This window comes from Neolamprologus brichardi, chromosome 18, assembly GCF_056152115.1.
Source record: "Neolamprologus brichardi isolate AB-2024 chromosome 18, ASM5615211v1, whole genome shotgun sequence".
NCBI classification, from domain to species: Eukaryota; Metazoa; Chordata; class Actinopteri; order Cichliformes; family Cichlidae; genus Neolamprologus; species Neolamprologus brichardi.
Genome location: NC_142121.1, coordinates 22,462,160 through 22,483,024, shown reverse-complemented (window position 1 = coordinate 22,483,024; position 20,865 = coordinate 22,462,160). Strand labels below are relative to the sequence as shown.

The 20,865-nt window shown below is 40.6% G+C and overlaps 1 protein-coding gene across 1 annotated transcript in view; it reads right to left on the bottom strand.

Annotated features, from left to right (window-relative positions):
* Positions 1-6,164: 6,164 nt before the first annotated feature.
* Positions 6,165-20,865, bottom strand: part of eif2b3 (eukaryotic translation initiation factor 2B, subunit 3 gamma) — a 33,600-nt gene continuing 18,899 nt past the window's right edge. Inside the window, exons 6-12 of the mRNA XM_006786519.3 lie at positions 18,708-18,797; positions 15,535-15,671; positions 14,878-15,068; positions 14,154-14,216; positions 13,822-13,970; positions 10,157-10,260; positions 6,165-6,356 (exon numbers count right to left, since the gene is read on the bottom strand). Of these exons, the coding sequence (XP_006786582.1) occupies positions 6,304-6,356; positions 10,157-10,260; positions 13,822-13,970; positions 14,154-14,216; positions 14,878-15,068; positions 15,535-15,671; positions 18,708-18,797 (787 nt within the window). The 3' untranslated portion in view covers positions 6,165-6,303. The remainder of the gene's footprint in view (positions 6,357-10,156; positions 10,261-13,821; positions 13,971-14,153; positions 14,217-14,877; positions 15,069-15,534; positions 15,672-18,707; positions 18,798-20,865) is intronic.

The window sequence follows — 20,865 nt, the reverse complement described above, 5'->3', positions numbered from 1 at the left end:
AAATGGGAGCTCATGTGGAATGTGAGGAATTGGGTTGTGTGGTAGGGGGCCCCTTCAAGCCTAACAAACTCAGGGAGGTCCGAGGCCTGGTCTGGAGGCCTTGGATAAATAAACCATCTGAGATGACCATGCGCTGTGCAGATATCTGCCATCACACCTCCCTGGCTTCTAAACACAAACCACCCAAGCCCTCTCTCCTTCTTTCACCTTTCCATGTCCTTTGTCCCACATGGTGCCTCTCCCAACTTCCTCTTTCTTTATCATCTCCCCTGTTCTGTCTTCCCTGCCTTTATCTCCACTTATCAGAATCAGATTTTTTTTCCCCCTTCATCTCGCATTCAGCCTCCCCAGTCCTGCTCTCCCTCCCTCCCTCCACCTCCCCCTATCTCCATTCCTCCATTTCATCTCTCCCCAGAGACTCCATCCATCGAGCCGTTCATCCATGCATGGCTGGCTGTCCGTCCGGGGTTCTGTATGTGCTATAGGCAGCGCTACGGAACCGCTCTGGCACTCAGCCGTCTCACAACAGCAGAGACACTGGGTGTTCAGGCCCACGGTGTTTATTTTCTCAAAGGCTCATGCCGCCTTTTCTCTCGTAAAGAATAAATAAAAGCAAAGAGGGACTTCACGTGGAAGACACACTTAAACCCATATAGCCAGCAAAATGAGCTATTACAAAAAAACCAGTTTATATATAATACTTCAAGAAAGGAGCAGGGAGTCGTGTTGCTCAGAAAAGTGCTGAACTGCAGTGCTATCTGAGGGTTGTGGGAAAACTGGGGGGGACAAAATAACTGATTGGATTTGGAGCATGCACAACATGTCAAAAATTTTCTAAACGTTTCTGGATTCACTTTTGAAAAAGAAGACTTTTAAAATAAAAATCCTTCTATTAAAATGCACCAATACAGGAGGTCAAAGCAGAAGTGGCTGTCCTTCTCTTATCCTCTTCTAAAGTTGTGTGTGTCTCTGTGTCGAGCTGCATATCATATTATTATTATGTCCTTTTATGTCCAGTTAATAGTTAACATGCCAATTAGAGAAAGTAATATAATTTAATCAAATTTTAGACACTTTCCCAGTATTACCTAAAGGCACTAAAGTATCTTATACATAAAAAATAAAATAAATTAACAAACAATCAAAACTTCAGAAGACTAGTCAGCAATCAGGGTGATAAGATCATAATTTTCTACCCCCTCATTACACAATTTGGATATTTTTCAATATTTTGTCATGCGTCTTAATATTTCAGTATACTGAAACATTAATCATGAGAGCATCCCATCCAGATCTAACAGAGAAAAAGACTCAGACATAACAGGAAGAAACAAAAAAAAAAAAGTCTCTGAAAAAAATAAAACAGAACAGTCACAAGCACGTTTAAAGTCAAGCCCCATTTAAATGCACAGATTATGTTGACAGATGACCAAAGCAAATATTTTAGAAAGATAAACAAAAACACTGGATCAGTTTCAAAATTCTGAAAATGTTTGTATTGTTTCAGTTATAAACTAAATTGCACACGATTCGTGTAAAGTTCACAAAGCCACATTGGTGGGAAGACCCTGTAAGTTTTTCCAGCTTGATGACACACACAAACTTTTACTTCCCAGATATCAGTGAAAAGGCTCAAAATTTGCCCGGGTGCTGAGAGACACTTTCTTTATTGAGCATCTCTGTCAGTCTCAGAGCAGAGTCAAAGCTGCCACCCACAGTCTCACACAAGATTAATTATGATAATGCACTCCTATACCCCTTTGTCATCGAAATGAATGGTTGCCTTTCTGGGGGGAAAACACACAAAACCCGGAGAGAGACAGTGAAACACACTTTTCTTTAAGTCTTTGTTCGTGCGGTTGTAACAGAGGTATTGTCAGATGCAGCAAGCAGGTGGCAATGGAAACTTAGACCTGTAGCCTTTACAAGAAAGTGCGAACATGCATATGTATGGCAGTGAGAGCAAGCATAGCTGAAATGGTATAGCTTCTCCAAAAAAAATAGTGCCACACTAGTTTGATTTAAAAGTGTTGAAGCTCATCAGAAAAGCTCCACCTTAAAAATTTTGAAACATCGGGCTCTTCTTCACATGAGACGCATTTTTTTCCTTCAGTAGAAAACTGAGGCTGAAATTGCTGATGTCTTGCATTTCAGACGTCACTGAAGACTTTCTCACTATTTTAAAGCCAATAACAAGCAGCTTTTGCTTAAAGCTGGACAGAATCAAATGAAAATATCACTGAACGTCTGAGAAACAAACTTTGGGCTGTTCCAGCTAAACACACAGTGGAATGAGATCAGAAAGAACGGAGTATCTGAAGACTTCTTCCTTTGATGTTGCTGAGAAAGATGTGATCCCAGCCGAGCGCCTAATCAAAGTTTAGTTAATTTGCTGGAGAGGGCAAGGGTGTGCGTGGGAGGTTGGGGGGTTACAATGTGACAGACAGCGATATCTGGCTTAGTGTAGGTGTGTCCGAGGAATGTCACAGGGGTTGTTACCCCACACACTGAATCTGTGTCGCCACACACACTCTTTGTTGGCCGAGCAGCATAAGCAACTGTTGTATGTAATACTTGTAAAAGGGGTGTTTGTGTGCATATGTATTCAAATGCTGGTGTGTGCGTCTGTGTGTGTGTTTTTGGTGTGGTGGTAGCATCTTAAAAGGTATAGTGTGTGGAAAAAAAAAAAAAAAGAGGGAGGGAGGAAATTCATTTGTGGCCAGAGAACACAGAAGACAAATTGAGGAAGTGTTGTGCTAATGTGTAGGGGTCAGCAGCAAACACACGCAGGTTTCTGACTGACTGCCACTTGGGTGGCCTGCTTGCTCTCTGTGTGTGTGTGTGTGTCTGTCTCTTACTCACCCACAATCAGCCCTCAAGCCACGAAGCCACCCATCGTCTCAGACACCCCCACCACCACCCAGAGCACAGACTCCACCCCACCTCTCTGTGCATCTGTTTGTCCGTGCACCACACATTTGCCTCCACTGTCCATCTGACCCACCCATCTTGTACTGCTCTTTATTTCACACTTCTCCATTAAAACTTGAGTTCACGATGACTGACCCATCACTGAGCCACTCTGAATCTGATCTATTTGTTCTAAAAATTTTTTAAAAAATGAACAAACTCCCAACAAACTTTGAGTACTTTCCTTTCTGCTTCTAACATAGTGATTCTTAGTACTCGTCTTAGCTCATAAGTCCAAATTTAGAAAAGTAAATACTTCTTTACCAAATCTATCAGCTTTACTCTGGATGATCCAGACTTTACTTTGGATAGTTTTCCCCACAGCATCTTCAGTAGACAGTATCGCTCCAAGAAAAGCAAATCAGTCATTTACAGACTATCAAGAGTCTCTGGAACACTAATTTCTGGAAAAGTATTATATATATTTTTTCATTATTTTGTGTAACACAAAGAAGATTGATTTATTTCAGTTTTATTCAGGCGGTGGCCAGGGTGTGGCGTTATAAAAACTAAAAGTTCACAGTCCCTGGAGGGTAAATGAGACCCCACTTTTTCAGATTTACATGAACTTCCCCTTTTAAACTACAAATCGGCTAACCAGATGTCTTTTATTATACAAATCAGATAGCATCAGTCCAACATGCCCAGAGGTGTCATATAATGCATTTATCTTGACAAAAAGCATTAAATGTTGACAACCATTTGAATCTTCCCCAACCAACACTGAGCCACTTCCCAGACTCTTAACAAAAGGAAAATAAAAAACCTCTGATGAGAACCAGTCTGCTGAACTCCAGACCTCTGTCAAGTTTTATGTCTTTATAATTCAAGCACACCATCACAAAACAATGCACACTTCACACTCAACAACCAGGTGTAAACACTCACCACAGAGTCACGCGGAAAAAATTAAAAGTTTGTCTAAATTTCACAACCGTTAAGACAAATCTTGTGGACAACCAATAATCATCTATGAAATGGTTCTGTATCACAGATGACTGGTTTTATGATAAAACACACGATCAGGTCTTCATAGCTTGCAAACCTTTGGATGCACGTGCGCACATGTGCATTTGCAGTCGTTCACAGGGTTATCAGTTGCTGTAACAGAAGATTAATAATGGTCACACACACGCACAAGCAAACAAATCTACTGTATGTGCCGGAAGACGAGTTCAGCCATGGTGGTGCTTTACTGAGGGGGCTCCGAGGTATTTGCGTAAATATACAAACCTTTACCCAAACACACCCGGCCGCCAGATCTCATCATGTGGTCGAGGAGAGAGGTCAGAGTGGAAATTTACCAAAAGCGTAAACACGGCCAAGACAAAGAACACAGACAAAGTGAATCTTAACTGTTGTTTTTATATTTTTTAAAGCTAGTAAATGCAGTCTTTCAACACCGCATTTAGTCACCCTCGACATATGAGGAGAAGTTCCAAAGTAAGAGCCATTTGCAGAAACCACTGGCTTGTCATGACTGCTGTGATTGCAATACTTCATCAAAAATGAGACAATTTCACATTGAGAATGAAAGGTAGATTTAACGTTTAAATAAGCATAAAAATGATTAGTAAAACTTTTAGCAAAAGTTTCACACAGAAATTGGAATAAAGATAAAATGAGGTAGAAAAAGCAAGAAGCTGCAAAGTAATTTGGTCTGTGTACTTTCTGCAGTAAATACAGTGAGAAGACATTTCTGTGGTGCATCCCGAACAGCCACATAAGTGTCTGAAAAAGCTCGTTTTTTCAGCCTGACGCACACACTTATAAATAAAGTGTAACTCCTTTATTCGTATCACACCCCCAGCTTAAAACTGAACTCATGATAGTGTCATTTTACATTTACATGCATATTCTAAACTTACTATTTAAAGATGACCGCCCGGGTTTCTACAAATCCTGAAACAAACTGCTATGGAGAGAGATTGCAATCCTTCTCAAGCTAATTAGGACAAGTAAGTCGCTGCTAATTAAGCTTACAAAAAATAAAATGTCTTTCTACAAATTTAAGATCCATGATTTAGTTTTCCAAGATCAAGCTGTGAGTAGCTCCTGTTCTCTTTCCTAAACGATCAAGGTTATTTTCGACACATTACACAAACCACCGACTGAGTTTATTAATCAGAGAAACAACCCTTTAAGGGTAAAACTTTGTGTCAACTATTACTGCTTTAAGAAACTCAAATAACGAATGAAATCTATAGTTTTGACTTTTAACTGCATGATTCATACTTAAGTCCATATCTCGCATTGTTAAACTGTTATGGCAGTAAATTGTACTTTACAAGAGTTTACATACAAAGTCAGAGAAGTAACTGTCATTTTTAGTGAGTATTTATTTGAAACACATGACTGTACAGCTGATATAGACAAACAAGGCTATCTAAAGGACAGCAGAGAGGGGAAGAAAAAAATAAATAAAAAAACCCCGGACCACGATAATCCCTCTCCTGCACACACGGGAACATCACATAATCAGGCCACAAGAGACAGTCTAGATGTCTCATGCAAGGCCACAGACACAATAAGAAACGGGGGACAGTAAATCACACGCACGCACATGTACACAAAAAAGCATCCCTGCAGACATCCCTGTCCTCATCTTCTTCCTTTGTGACTAAGGAACCCTCAAACCTGTAATTTAAGAAAAAAGTCGAGTGATGGAATGCAATAAATCTCGTGACAGCAAAAGGAGCAATAATGGAAAGAGGAGAAGAAAGAAAAGCATCGGGTGCAAGTCGGCTTCCTCCTTTGCTGCGTTCGTGAACGCGTGTGCGTGTGAGGGCGGGGTGTCGGTGTTAACTGATACAGGATCAAGTTGGGTGGTCCGGGGCCTACACATACACCATTTTTGTGTACAAATAAACTCAACCCCCACGCCATTGTGGTCTCCCTCCCACTGCCTTTTCTCTCCCTTCTCTGGTCTTCACAGCTGCACAGTGTGCATGTGTAAACACCCGTGAACATTCGAACGTGCATGAGTGCGCGCTCCTCCCTCTGGAACAGGCTAAATTGAGTAATTGACTGCTGCTATTAAGAGACAGTAATGATCTGATAATAACTAATGTGGTGACATGATTGCTAAGATTGACTCGGTACTGCCACAGAAAAAGTCTGTAAAATGAAAGAAAAAGAGGATTTCTTAAAAACAGTAAAAGAAATAAAATAAAATAAAAACACGGATCCACAGGTTCAAGTTGACGTGAGTTTATTTGGACACTGTGTACAAAAAAGCCAATTGAGGTCAAAGTCTAGGCTTCTGATTGGCCTATCCGCTGGGGGAATTAGGGCCGTGTTTTGCTGCACTCGGATTGGTTAATGAGGTGAAAACTAGATCTCCATGAGCTGGTCTGTTCCAACGATGATCTCGTTAGTCCGTTCAGCTGCAGAAAAGAGATATGACAAAGAGATTATATCAGTTGCAAACTTTGCAAGTCTAGCTCTTGTGATCTTCACAGTTGAAAAAATAAAACAGGGGAAAAAATGACGCAATAATCCTCTCCAAAACCGTTTGAACAAATTCAAAAATGTGCAATCCACAAATGTCAGCTTCAGTGATCTCTTCCTGAATATTGCCACCATGCAATATTGACTTGCACTAAACACATTTAAAAAAAATATTTCAAATGCTGAATGACTATAGATAGTTGTTGGGCTTTAACAATACCCATAATGTGCTCATCGTTTGAAAACGACTGCCTGTAATGTGAACACCTTCCCTTCCACATCACACACACAGCAGTGCTGACATATCACTGGCTACAGGTGCCAAACAAATATTCGATTTTTTTCGTAAGAATGCAAAGATTTCTAATAATAAAATTTGTCATTTGGCAGCTACATTTATACCTTGGACTTCTCGTGCACTTCTTCATGAGTTTTTTTTAATCATTTGTTTACAAACATTATACCATGAAGATCCTGGAGCACAGTTTTAGTGCTAATGTTACTGCTGGAAGAGGTTTGAAATCTAGAGTTATTCAGTCGGCAGAGAGTTGGTGATTTCTACAATCTACGCTCCTCGGGTTACTGTTGTTCAACTTTGCGATAATAACACTTACAGCTGATCGTGAAATATCTAGATGGGAATTCATTTTATGAATTGACTTTTTGCAGCAGTGGTGTCTTATTGAAGTACCATGTTCGAATCCAGTGAGCTTTTCAGAACAACCAACTCTTTCACAAATGTTTTCAAGACAGACTGCATGGCTAGGTGCTTGATTTTATATACCTGTAACAATTTTACTGAAAACACCTAAACTAAAAGATTAAGAGGCGTGGCCTAACACTTTTGTCCATTTAGTGTAACCTTCATTAACTGAAGGAGAAAAAAAAAAAATCAACTAACAAAATATTTAGTGCAATAGAAAGTCTATTTTTTATTTCTGCATAATATTTCTAGTAGCTAACAAACTGAATACACATCCAATAAGGAGTTAATTGGTTCTTTTCCTTTCTTAAATCATTCTCTACACAAAGCTAGTTTAACATGAGGAAAGTCAGCCCCAACTCCTCCCCGCATGGCTCTTTCCCTCCATCCCCGAGCATCGGTACTGATCCAAAGCAAACGGTGGCAGAGAGTTATGTTCCATCCACACAGACAGGTTTTAGTGTGAAGGAATCTGTTGCTCAGAATGAGCTTATCCTCAGCAGTGAAGAGGGGAGAACAAATGGAGCATGGGGCAGCAGGAGTGGGAACAAGAGGGAGTGACTGGGAAGAAAGGGAGGAAAGGTTACTCACACTGGGCCAGATAATTTGTCACTAACTAATAGAGTTTGTAGATGTATTAGGACCATATGTAACATTACATGTTACATATTTCTACTGCTGGGCCTGTGACACATAAAAGGAGCCAACACGTGGGGGTAAAAAAAACCTGTGTTTTGGAATAATTATTACTGTGACTATTTCCTTTTCCACCCTTCTTATAGCAACGCATTCTTATCAAAAGCTGCTGTTTGCATTCGGTCATAGATAATCTTTGCCTTTTTTTGTCTATGTTTTTGAAGCCCACTTATTCTATGCCTACATCATAAAATGTGCTACACATATAAACAGAAAGAAAGAGAGCTTTCTTAAAGAAAACACTGAATTGTTTTGTAACTCACTGAATAAAAGCACACCTTCAAAAGCATCTAAGACCAGTGCGTGATCTCGGATCGTTGGCATGTGTAAATAAAAGGCAGTGTATGTATGACACCTGCAATAGCGAATGCATATCTGAGTGTCAGAACACCTACAGGAGAGGTATGTATCTTTAAAATATCAACACCTGATGGACGTAGACGTGTGTATCGTATGTGTGCGTGCGTGCATGTGTGCACGTGTGTGTGCGTGGCTAACTGTCAGGGTGGTCCTTAGCTGCTAACAGCTTCAGCAGCAGAGTGGGTGTGTAATGTCTTTAGCAGCCCACTGTCAGCCAGCTAATTTGGTGGTGAGAGGTAATCTTGTGCTCTCCTGCAGTAACAATGTAATGCAGGAGGGAAAGAAGGCTTATCTTTACTGCAAAGCATTACACAGAATAATCTGATCTGACCCGTTCTTCATACACAGCCAGGCTGTGTGCGAGCCACTGTTAAACTGAATCTCCAGAATTGTTGTGTTAAATCTTTTGAAGTAATTTACGGCAGATTAAGTGAACATATATTAAAAACCTGTGTGAAACTCTTCTATTTCAGTCTGTTTTTATTTCATAGCCTGCTAATTGATTTTGAAATCCAGCACATGCATGCCAAAATATGAAGGGAAGTTTATGTGCCAAATTAGAGGAATAACAAACATTTCAGTGAACCCAGGACCTTTATGGCATGTCGCAACTTCAGTCACCGAATCAAATCTCTCTGCTGTATCTGCTACTTTTTTTGTTTTTTTCTTAAACTGTAAAATCTTCTAAGGAAGACGACTGGCTTTGGGTTGTCTGATGAATCTGACTTCAGTTTGCTGTATACACTGGACGTGTTAAAATAAAAGGAGACAATTTATGGCGAAAGGCTGGATCTTTGCTGTTGTTTTGGCCTTATAGCACATGCAAACACAGGTCCAAGTTTCCAGTGTTTAGTATAATAATGTCAGGAACTGTCTAACAGCAAAAAGGGGAAAAAAAAAACAAAACAGCTGAAGCAAGATCAGACTTCCTGCAGCAATCGCTCACTGGATGCTCCAAAAGGCTTCAGCTGTTTCCAACAGTTTTAGACAAGTTTAGCTCAAATTCACACTGTTGTTTCTTGGAACACCCTGTTGTTCACTCAATTAGGCTGCTCAGTCTGGTAGCTGAGCTCGCCCTCTCTTTCTCTATACGTGTGTGTGTGTGTGTGAATGCGAGTGTGTGTGGATGTGGCTGGAGGCTGTTGAATTCCGGGTGGTCCTGTTCTGGCCCTGCTCTCTAACCTCTCCATCAATGTGACACACACATACATACACACACGCACAGCTAGCTTTTGGGACAAGAGGATTAAGGAAATTTAAAAAAAAAAAAAAATCTCTGACAAATCAGACTTGAGAATGAAGAAACTTTCCTAGTTGGCTCAAACACTTGGCACTTATAAACAGATACCACACACATACATTAACACCTTATCCGAGTCAGCCAGGGAGAAGTACAAATAAGCGCATCAACAAAACCTGGACGTTACAGCCTGTCAGAGCTATTTTTTGTGCTGGAAAATGTTAAGAGCGCAAGATGTCTCTGCTTTTTTTGTCCATACTAGGATTTTACTGCCCATTGTTCAGGACATTTGTTTTACTGAGGCCATCATTTATCCCATAGTGTCCATTTAGTTTGGGGATTGAAAACATGCTCCTGTTTAACTGTGTCATTTAAAAGAATTAAAAGTCCAAATGTACAAACCGAAATGCGAGTACTGACAGAGGAAACAGGAGTTGACTACAGTGTGGGCACCAGAGCAGCTATTAAACTCACCTTGTGGTGAAACTGCTTTGCCAACTGGTCAAATAAATAAATAAATAAAGCCATATAAGTGCTTATAAAGCCAGAAATTATAATGTTCACAAACCCATTACAACCAGACAAACTACCTGCCGAGGTAGACTGTTTCATATGACTAAAATCGAACGGCAAGACGTTGGCGTGCTGAGAAGAGTGAACAGGATAAAATGAAATCAGGTGATAAACACTGATAGGCCATTTCTTCATATGTGTGTATTTATCTCGGTGCCTCTTACCTTCTGGTTCGATGTGTTGTCCATTTCCCACCAAACAGTATTTGAGGTCCGCTCCTCTGCCAATAACAGCATTACTGCAGATCACGCTGCCTTGGATATTACACCTGAAAATAACACACACACAAACTGCATGAATTTGATTTTATATCAATAAATCTGCATGTGTGCTGGCCACTATGTTCCCACAGTGATGGCTATGCATGGAGAGCTAACAGGTATACATTATACCTGCCGTGCAGTACCTGGTGAATGGCATCTTACGACGATGCCATTCGTCAGCATGTCGGTTTTTACTGCAGTTTTAATGGTATATCAGTACAGATGTTCATAGAATCACAGATGTTGCAACAATTTGAAAATATAAGACTTTGTAGAAAATTTCTTTGCCTCTGGTTTTGACTTCTTCTCTCCAATATCAGTGCTGATGGGAACGTGTTTTTAGAGTGATCACACCTATTGTTCAAAAGAAAACTGCAGCAGCTACCTACACTGTGGCGATGAGCATAAACGGACGTGGCTGCGAGATGACGTTATCGGCAGCACACGAAGCGACCAATGTGGCACGTATACTGGGCAATTAACGCTCCTTTAAACAGAGGAAAGAAAACTGACATTACATGAAGAGATGCCACAAACTTGTGGCTCTCTTTGCACAACCACTTTACCAGAGATTTCATGAAAAATACCCTTGCTCATCCAGCTAAAAATCTCATCGGGATTTAATCGCTGTTTCAAGAGTGACATGAGTAACAAAAGCAGTCACATTGTCCAAGAGAACTATTTTCTCAGTCTTCTAAAATTGACATAAATATTATTCCACACTATCCTCAAAATATTAAAAAAATGCACAAATTTCCCTTCCTAAACATACAGTTCAAGAAAATCCTCTTAAAAGACTCATAAATCTTGTATTACCTGAATAAGGGATGAATCAGTAGATCATTAGTGCTAAAACATTATTTTTCAGCTCAGTTGTTTGCTCTCTGGGCCCTTATGTAAATACGCACAGGCAGGTACACACAGCAAAGAACATTCATGCAGCACTGGGAGCTTCACAGGAAAGGCGCAGCTTTCCAGCTGGGCGCTAAGCTTCTTTACTTGTACCGTCATGGACTGAGGGCCACACCGGAGGTTACACAGACATTCGGACTGTTTTCCCCACCTCACACCTGCTCCGAAAACACAAAACTATCCAATCAAACGAACTTAATGACACAACATTAGCATCTCTATTAAGTTACGAAAGGCGCCCACGCTGTGTGCGCATATATGTGTGTGTGTGTGTGTACGCTGTAGGCCCCGTTCTGGAGTCCCACCTGAGCTGGCAGTGCCAACCCACTGTGCATGCTCACATTCAGCCAAACCATCACCATAAAATTCTTGGAGAGAGACACAGACAGTCCTGTGTGTCCTGTGTCGACTAACCATGAAGGGCGTGTATGTGCGAATGTGTGTGTGGGGTAAGAAACGCGCGTGTGTTTCAGAAGCTCGAGAAGCCCAGTGGAGAACACATGTAGGTCTTGCCCAGGCAGTGACGCACACACACTTGGCCCTGTGCACCTCACACACAGACAGGTTTGTATTGGCCCATTCTATTCAGGTGGTTAGGCTTGGAGGGAGACAGAGAAAAGAGTGTGTGCGTGTGTGTGTGTGTTTAAGTTACTACCTAGAAGGTGGTGGTGGTAGTTGGTGATGGGAGATTACAAGATTCAGAGTTTTGTAACATTAGAGAGAGAGGGCGAGAGAGAGACCACCAAAGAAGCTTCGAAGCTGAAACACCACTAATTACTAACACCAGGGCTCCTCCTTGCCATGACCCCCCCCACCATCCTCCCTCTCTATTACCCTCATACACAAACACACACACACACACACACACGCATGTCAACCCCCCACCTCCTGTGCCAACCCTCCCCTATAAAGTTGACCCCAACTATCCCCCTTCCCAAACATGCAGCGCTTTGTCAACAAGCTCTGGTCAGCACCAAACAAAGAAACCAGAAACGCGAGGGGTTTCTGCGACATGGCTGGGGTCTGCTAATCCCCTCATACTGGCTCTTTCTTTCCTTCTTTCTCCTTCCTTCTTATGTCCTCAAAGAAAGAAAAGAAAGAATTGCAATTTCTTTCTTGCGTGCTAGCCTGCTTTCCCCTCGCTTCTTTCTTCCCTTCTCCTGTCTCTCTCATTCTTTCACGCCTTTGTGCGTGCACCTACATGGGCATGATGAGGGTCCCCATGCTAACTGGCTGGGGTCCCTGAAAGGCTTAAGAAGAGATTGCGAGAGACAGAAAGAGAGGGAGATGGCGTTGAGGCCTTGATGTAAAGAAAAGAGAGAGAGGAAGAAGAATTGAGATAAAAGAAACAGGAGCCTGTGAATGAGAGCATTAAAATCCAGAGCCAAGATGAGTCCCTTTAAACCAATATTCCTGCCCTAAGACACCATACAGATCAATCTACATGCTAATTCTACAGTAGACACTGTTGCTCTCTGTGCAAAGCAGTCAGTTCTTTCCACCTTAACTCTTGACTACAGCTGAAACTGGACTGGATAGAAATCCTGCTGCATCCTTACTCAGACTGGACTCAAATCACAACTACAACATCTGACATGCTCTCCATTGAGCTTCTGTGTTTCTTTAACCAAGTTGGAGTTCCTAAATCTCAAGCTGAAATGATGCAATTTGCAGCACATTGACTGTATGGTGGGTTTTTGTTTTGCTGTTAAAAATTATATGAAGTGGAAGAATAACATTTAAAAAAACCTACACAATTTGCAACACATTGTTACATGTAAGCACAGACGTGCATGTGTGAAGTAACTACAATGTTTACCTCCTGGTGAGCCTGATTAGACCCCTGTCCTGAAACCATTCTTTAAATAAAAGATGGCAAACTGGAGGGACAACTGATCCTTAAAGGCTAAACCAAACACATGATTTTATTAAATAGCGGCGGGCTATTAGGGAAAGCATCATCTGAACTCCTGTGGTATTCCAAAAATTCTACGACCAGTGGGAAACTGGGTATAGCCAAGTAATTTAGGCGCTTAAATGAAATGCATGGATGTTGTGTGTTTCACTTCACCAGCTCTGTGTTTGTTTGGAACCGGTCTCTGGCTGGTTGCACACCAATAGTTACATTGTTAACTCAGCGATCCCACAGAACGCAGAAAACAAAAAACCTGTTACAAGTCCTATCACCGGACACACACACACACACACACACACACACACACACACACCAATAAAAAGGTATGCAGCGAATGAAGAGGGAGCCACATCTATGCTTTTATAAATTCTAAAAAAACCAAACAGGTTGATGACAAGTTTAGTGGTTTTTCAGAATAGCTGAGAGGCATAAATGTTCCTTTACTTCAAGTCAAGTAAATAATATAAACAGCTGAACAGGAGGATAAAAGTGTTTTTTTATGCTTCTGTTTAGAAACGTGTGCTTGCTAACTGCTGCTTGTCACCCACCACATGCAAGTAGCAACTTCACACTTAAAAAAACAAGCCAGATAATTAAAACTTTAATCTATAAACATGCCTTCAAGGTGAAATTCCCTTTTCTTTTCTCTTTTTTTTTTTAGGTTAAATTAATGCGTTCAAGAAACCATTTCAAAGTACACAACCTCAGCAAGTGTGTGCATGTCTGTGTGTGTTCTCACCCCTCCTCGATGGTAACGCCATGCATGATGATGGAGTTGGTGACTTTGACCTTCTCTTTTACAGTGGTGTTGTTTCCAATAGTAGACCTTTTTATGGAAGTCTTGTCTGCAATGTGGCACACAGCTCCGATGATACTATCTGATCCCATCTGAAAGCCCACCACAAACAGCAACGGAGATACATGCATACACAATTTTAGTCCACGTATTGTAAAGTGCCTTTAGACGACAATAAAAGGCTCTGATGAAGTGAAGACAATCTGAAAAAGTTCAAAGCAAGAGAGAAATGCTAGATAACTGAAACACAAGCATGGCTTGTAGTCTATATTCACCTGACATCTCTCAGAAATGTCAGCAGATGGATGGACTGATGGTTCTTCAAACAGCTTTGGGGCCTAGCAGAGAGAAAATGGGGGGAGTGAAAGAGTGATTAAGAAAGTAGTAATGAGTTTGAAAACAGACTGTAAACAAAAGATGGATGGAGTGTCTGCGTGTTTACAATGTTTCTTTTAAAAAGCCAAACAGGTTGACCACAAGTTTTTTAGTTTTTAGAATAGCTGAGAGGCATAAATGTTCCTTCACAAGTAAAATCAACTTAAAAGTGCATTCCTAAAAATGGCCATCAGGGGGCAGTTCCCAAGGTCCAACTGCAAAAAGTCTTTGATAAAAGGACCAGCTCTTACTAAATGTAAATGTCTTACTAAATGTATGACCATGTAAATTTATCAACAAATTGGTGACTGGAAATACTAAATCTGAAGTTTCAAGATGACATTTTACTGACAGCGCCGTGATGTCATCCAAGAAAGAAAATCCGAGAAAGTTGACTCATTTGGATGTAGCGTTTTCAGTGGGAGATGCATTTCATCACTCATCCAAGTGACTTCTTCAGTCTGGTTTCTCACGTTTCTCCCACTGATGTTGCTACATCCAGACGAACAGAATCAACTTTCTGGGAACAGCATGTACACATAAGCATTTAGGCTATTGTAGTCATGCCATACGCGTAAAAAAAACCCCAAACAAACAAAACAAACAGTCTAATGTTTGACTCACCAGTCGGTTCACCTCTATATAAGCAGCTAGAGTATTAACCCGGCAGCACAGACCCTGGTCCATAATGTGAACATAGCAGCGCAGCTTTCCTCCATGGTAGGCCTCACTCATATCACCGCGGTGGTCATTCCAGCAGGAGCGCTCCTGCGCCAGCTGGAGGAGAGGCTCGTCCCGAGATGAGATGAGGAGCTCTGGACACCAAAAGAGGAAGACATGCAGGAAGAGAAGAGGGTTAGAAGCTGATGCCTTAGGCAGCGATGCCCTAACCTAGAAGTTCTTTATGATGAATGTTTATAAGCAAGATGAAGAAGAATTTTAAAAAGGTTGCAGTCTTTGGGCAAGGCTGAGGTTTGGACATCTGCAGAGGAGGGATAGTGGATGTACTGAACAAAGGATATCAATTATTTTTGCCTCCAGGCAGGAGGAAAAGATGAAGACCACAGAGAAAATACAAGGATAAATGAAGGAGGACATGCAGAGTGTTGTAACAGAGGAGGATGCTGATGACAGGGTGAGATGGAGGCAGATGATCTGCTGTGGCGCCGCTAAAGGGACCAGCCAAAAGACAAAGAAGAAGAATCATGCTTGGGTTGTTAAATGCTGTTCCTCCTCTGATTCTGATGCGTGAAGATATGTTATGTGAATGCAAACAATAACCGTGGTTTGCAGGCCCATCGTTTTTTTCCTGGGTCTGATCGTCTGTGTCGTCTTTCAGTTTCTGGCTGTTAACAGTTTTGGAGAACTGTTTACGCACCAAATATGGCACCAACTCTCCACGGATTGATGAGATAGACCTAGGATACAAAAGAAACACATAATTAATTTAGTCATTTAGCAACTGGATCAGGTAAGAAACACTAGTTCATGCTATGCAATCATAACATCTTACAATATCTCGGTAAAAATGAAAAGAAATAGACTATACTGGAATAAAATGGTTGCATTTTATGAATATCACCAGAGTAGTTGTAAGAGTAATTGTGTAACACTCAATAACAGCATGTAATAAATAACTGAATGATGTATAAAGGAGTCATTGTCCCTATAAAGACGTCGATCAAAATCAGGAAAGGAAGCACTGACTAAAGACTGATGATGTTCCAGCAAGAAATACATTAATTAAAAAAAAGAAAAAGAGCTAACAGTGAGCTTTCTTCAAAGTTTCTCTCTGTGTAAATCAGGAGGCAATATCCTCATCTTAATTTTTTTTTCCTCCTCCCTGGACTGCGCTGTGCTCAGTGTTCCTCTCTACCACACCACACACCCCTCCACTTGCCCTCTCTTACTTTCTTTTAAAGGGAGATTAGAATTTCCATCTGAATGACAGGAGAAAAACAACAGTTACTCTGTCCATTTCTCTCCTTGAGCAAGAGACAGAGAAAGAACATTGAGGAGAAAGGAAGAGAGGCAAAGAGGAGCCGTGAAAAGAGTCCAAGAAAAGAGCTGAAGAAAGAAATGAGTCATCTAACAAGAGAGATGATATATGGTGGCGGTAGAGGGTGCGTTGGTGATGCAATGATGTAAGATTTACATCTGCATCTCTATGGCAAATTGCTACTTTCAAGTGCTTTAACCAAAAATATTCACAGGATTAGTAAAGGGGATTTGTGTTTGTTGGCTTGGCTTTGGATTTATTGAGTGGAATAAAAGTAGCCTGGTGTGGATGCACTCCATTTATAGTTGTTGAACTTTAACAATGGGTAATAAATGATTTCCACAATTCGGCTTTCAGCGTGGTACCCACTTCTTGTGCAAGTTACAAAATACACGTGTGGAAGTCTCATCGCCTCCCAGTTTTGGGAAGTTGCCAACAAATAATATTATATTTGCTTCCCAAAATTAAACGGATACAATCAAGCACTATTTAAAGTAAATGCTCCGCCAATAGAACACAAAGCAAAAGCAAATCAAGCGCTCCCTATATCAGAGCCTGACAATGCGACTGCATGTGACAATCACAGCTGTTCCCTGCACTGCACAACTAGAGGTTTCCTGGATGTACTCAGGATGACTAACAGTGTGTTAAAAGACAGACGCACAACAAAAATCAAATGTATGGCACAGCAGATGGTAAAGAGTTTCTGCTCAAAGTGGACTATTATCTGCTGTTTAGAGATACTTTGGATTTAGTGATATTAACCAAGAAGAAATCAGATGCAAACAGTGCTGTAGAGGTGTGTCTGCGCCTCAAAGCAACATAAGCCACTTATTCACATGCCTGAAAATGCACCACAAACTGCAGGATAATTAAGGCATGAAGGCCAAGAAAAACAATGCTTTATTGCTGACGCAAATCATCCACAAAACTCAGGCTGTGCAGTGCGTCTACGTATTCCTTCACAAAGATGTGCTGAAATCACAACTGCAATCACACTTCCATTGACCAAAGATAAACTTCTGTTAAACTTATAAACTTCATGGAGCAACGATGTCATTCCCTCACACAATTTTTTTCCCCCAAAGAGGTCACAGCTGTCGAGTATTTAACCTTAAGTTCATCCTCATGTCCATCATGCAGGTACGATAAATTAAGTGAAAAATTACTTTTTCCTTCTAGTAGACACACTTATATCAGGTGAATAAACACCTTATTTGTCTGTAAAGATGTTTTACTTAAGAAGACCATAGCACAATGTAAATTCAGGGAAAGCAGTCCCCTCTGATGTTATTTTGTGCTTTTCATATTTTGTATTTTTATGTTTTTGTTCCTTCTAAAAGATGCACTCAATTTGGGTAAATGAAGAAAAGTTGTTTTATTTTTACATAAAGATAGAACATGTTGCATCACATGGAAGTGAAAGCAGTGTTAAATTTAGAAAATTACTGCCACTAAAATGAATGAATAATCATGACAAATAATCAATATTGCTGAAAATAATATTGTTTAAAAATTGTCAAAACAATTTTCATCAATTTGCTAAATATAAATAGAATAAATGTAAGAATGCAAATGCTAATTTTAGGACTTCAAAATGCTAGTTCCCACTACCTGTGTGAAAATAGGCATTCGTATAAGGTTTTGTCAAAGAAATTCACAGCAAGCATTTACCCAGCATTCAAGAAGTGACAACGTTTGAAGCGGCCCGCTTCCTGTTGTCTGTTTCAGGTTAAAAAGAGCAAGTGCTGACAAACCCTGATTCTCAAAATAGTGAAAACAGCTTTAGCCTTTCATTTTTCAGATGCAGCACAGAGACAGACTCCTATATAGACTCCTCCGGCTATAGCGAGCTCCCCCGTCACACCGCTTCACTTCAGAGGCTAAAGGCCTAACAGCCTGTCTCAGTGGCACATAGTAAAACAAATTAACACCTCACTAGAATACCATGCTAACAGAACCTTTCAAAGCCTTACACACCATGTAACCATGTTAAACACACACAGATTAAGCAGCGAGGTAGAGTTCATGTCAGCTTGAGTGTGGGGCGTATGCATATATTTTGTGTCTATATGTGTCTAAGTCTGTTGGGTAATACCTCTCATGGAGCAAACAGGAAAATTTCAAAATTCAACAACAACAAAAAAAAAATACAGTCAAAAATAAGTGAAAAAGGTCTGGGAAAATTTTTATGTCCACTGTGGACTTTGCAGAAAGATCTAAACATAGACATACATTCATTATTCACTTCAAAAGCATCATAAAGAATATGGTGACGGAGACATGCACTTGTTTTTCTTGAGAGTTCACTAGTGTTTCTTGGTGTGGTTATTTATATTTTGTTCTTGCAGATTTTTGGAAATATTTTGTGAGTTTGTATAGTCTCTCTTGTAAAACAGTCTGATCTCAGTAGGACTTCCTGTTAAAATAAAGATTCAAACCCCCCCAAACTTACTTGTTTTCTGTGAGGAAGTCCACAACAGCCTTTTTCAGACAGTAGAGGTGAGCGTCCACTAAGCCTGTTTTGATGAGCATCCTGGGATGTCTGTGGGTAAAAGGAAAAACAGAGATGGAAATCAAAGCTCACAAAGTGTCCCCAGTTCGTGAAAACAAAACATTAAAATCCACCGTTTGCACACAATGGAAAAGTGTGATGCACAGAAACAAATACATTAAAATACACACTGCACACCTGCGCTGCTTTTACCATCTTAATTGGATGCTACCCCTGGGGGAGTGTGCTTTGATTCTCTTCATCACCTGCTGGTTTTATCTTTAATGCTTACTTCACGTTTGCTCAAGCCATTTTTAATCTGTGTTCCTTTGCACGCAGGACTATAACACTTGATGAAAAAAAAACAGCAAAACCAGCTATAAAGCCTGATTGTCCTCTGCCATCTACCATAGATGTCGCCCCTCGGGCAGCCGTCATGCATTCACTCATTCACACAATTTTTTCACATAGGGAGACGCGGAGTCAAAAGTCTGAACGTGACATTTACGAAGCGACAACCTAAAGAAAACAATGCAGTCCCAGATGTTTCAATAAACAAATCTATCAACACCCCTACGTCCTCTCTGACTACTTACCTTTTCTTCCTCTGCCCTTTCAACCACGACATAATAAAAACTGTGGGGTGCATTCCTCCTTAAAAGGGCCATACCACTTTTAGCCCATTTATTACCAATCACATAGACCTTTCATTACTGCTTACCATCTTTCACAGCATGCCGCAGCGATTTAGATTTTTAAGGTTGTACAAACAGGTTGAAGTCTGTCTCATTATCACACAATAACTCCGACCAAATTAAAAACAGACACGTCCACTGTTCGCAGAGGTGTTCAGTTTTGATTTATTATTCCACACTAAAAGCAACAGGAATGATAATTACAACTCTCCCTGGAAAGCGAGTGTGACAGCAGGAAGCCACGCCAACATTACTTTGACGTGATAAAGTTTTATTTAAAGATGTGTAAAAATTTAGAAGTCTTACAAAATTAAGGAAACCAAAACAAATCGACTGCAGTTGTGCAGAAACTCTATGCAGCTTTGTGAAAAACTAAGTACACCCCATTATTTAAAAACTTGTAGAACCACCTTTAACAGCAATAACTCGAAGTGATTGTTTCCTGTTTGACTTTATCGGTTTTTCACATCGTTGTGAAGGAATTTTGTCTCAATCTTCTTCACAGCGTTGATTCAGTTCATTGAGGTTTGTGTGCATTCGTTTATGCACAACTCAGGCACAGGTACCACCACAGCAGTTGACTTTCACTGGGTCATCGAAACACCTCCATTCTTTTCTTGTTCGCGCATTCTGTTGTAGATTTAATGCTGTGTTTGGGATCATTGCCCTGTTGCATTACCCAATTCTGGCCAAGCGTTAGCGTTAGTTGACTCTGGAACACTGCAGAAGAAGCCCAAATCATCAGCCCTCCAAAACTGTATGAACTGTTTGTTCTAACATGCTGTATTTGTTTTTCACCAAAAGTAGTACTGTGCATTACAGCCCAATATCTCCACTTTGGTCTGATCCACCCCAAGGACATTGCTGCAGAAGTCTTCAGGTTTTGTTTAGATACAACCTTGAAAACCTAAGCTGTGCTGCCATGTTCTTTTTAGAGATAAGACGCTTTCCAAACAACCGACACTTGTTCCATCTTTTTCTCCATTTAACTTGCTAACTGAGACTTGCAGAGTCTGAACTATAGCTCTTAGGATTTTGCAGATTTTTTGAGCATCACAAAGTCTGACCTTTGGATGAATTTGCCGGGACCTCCACTCCTGGGAAGATTGTAGCATTCTGTTAACACACACCTGAATACTTCACACCAGCTACTTGGCAAAACTACTTCTTTTATAGAGGCGCACACTTGCTGCTGATGAGTTAATCAAGTGCATTTGATTACCAGCACCTGGTTGCTTCTTTCTCTCTGAATTCCTTTGGAAGCAATAAGGGTGTACTTGGTTTTTCATGGGACGGCGTAGAGTCCTGTGAACACTGTATTTTTCACATGACTGATTGTAAGTCTGTGAATTTCCACTTAAATGTATTTACTTCTCTTTATGTTAATTCTCCTATTTTTGGTATTAGTATGTAACACTGATTAA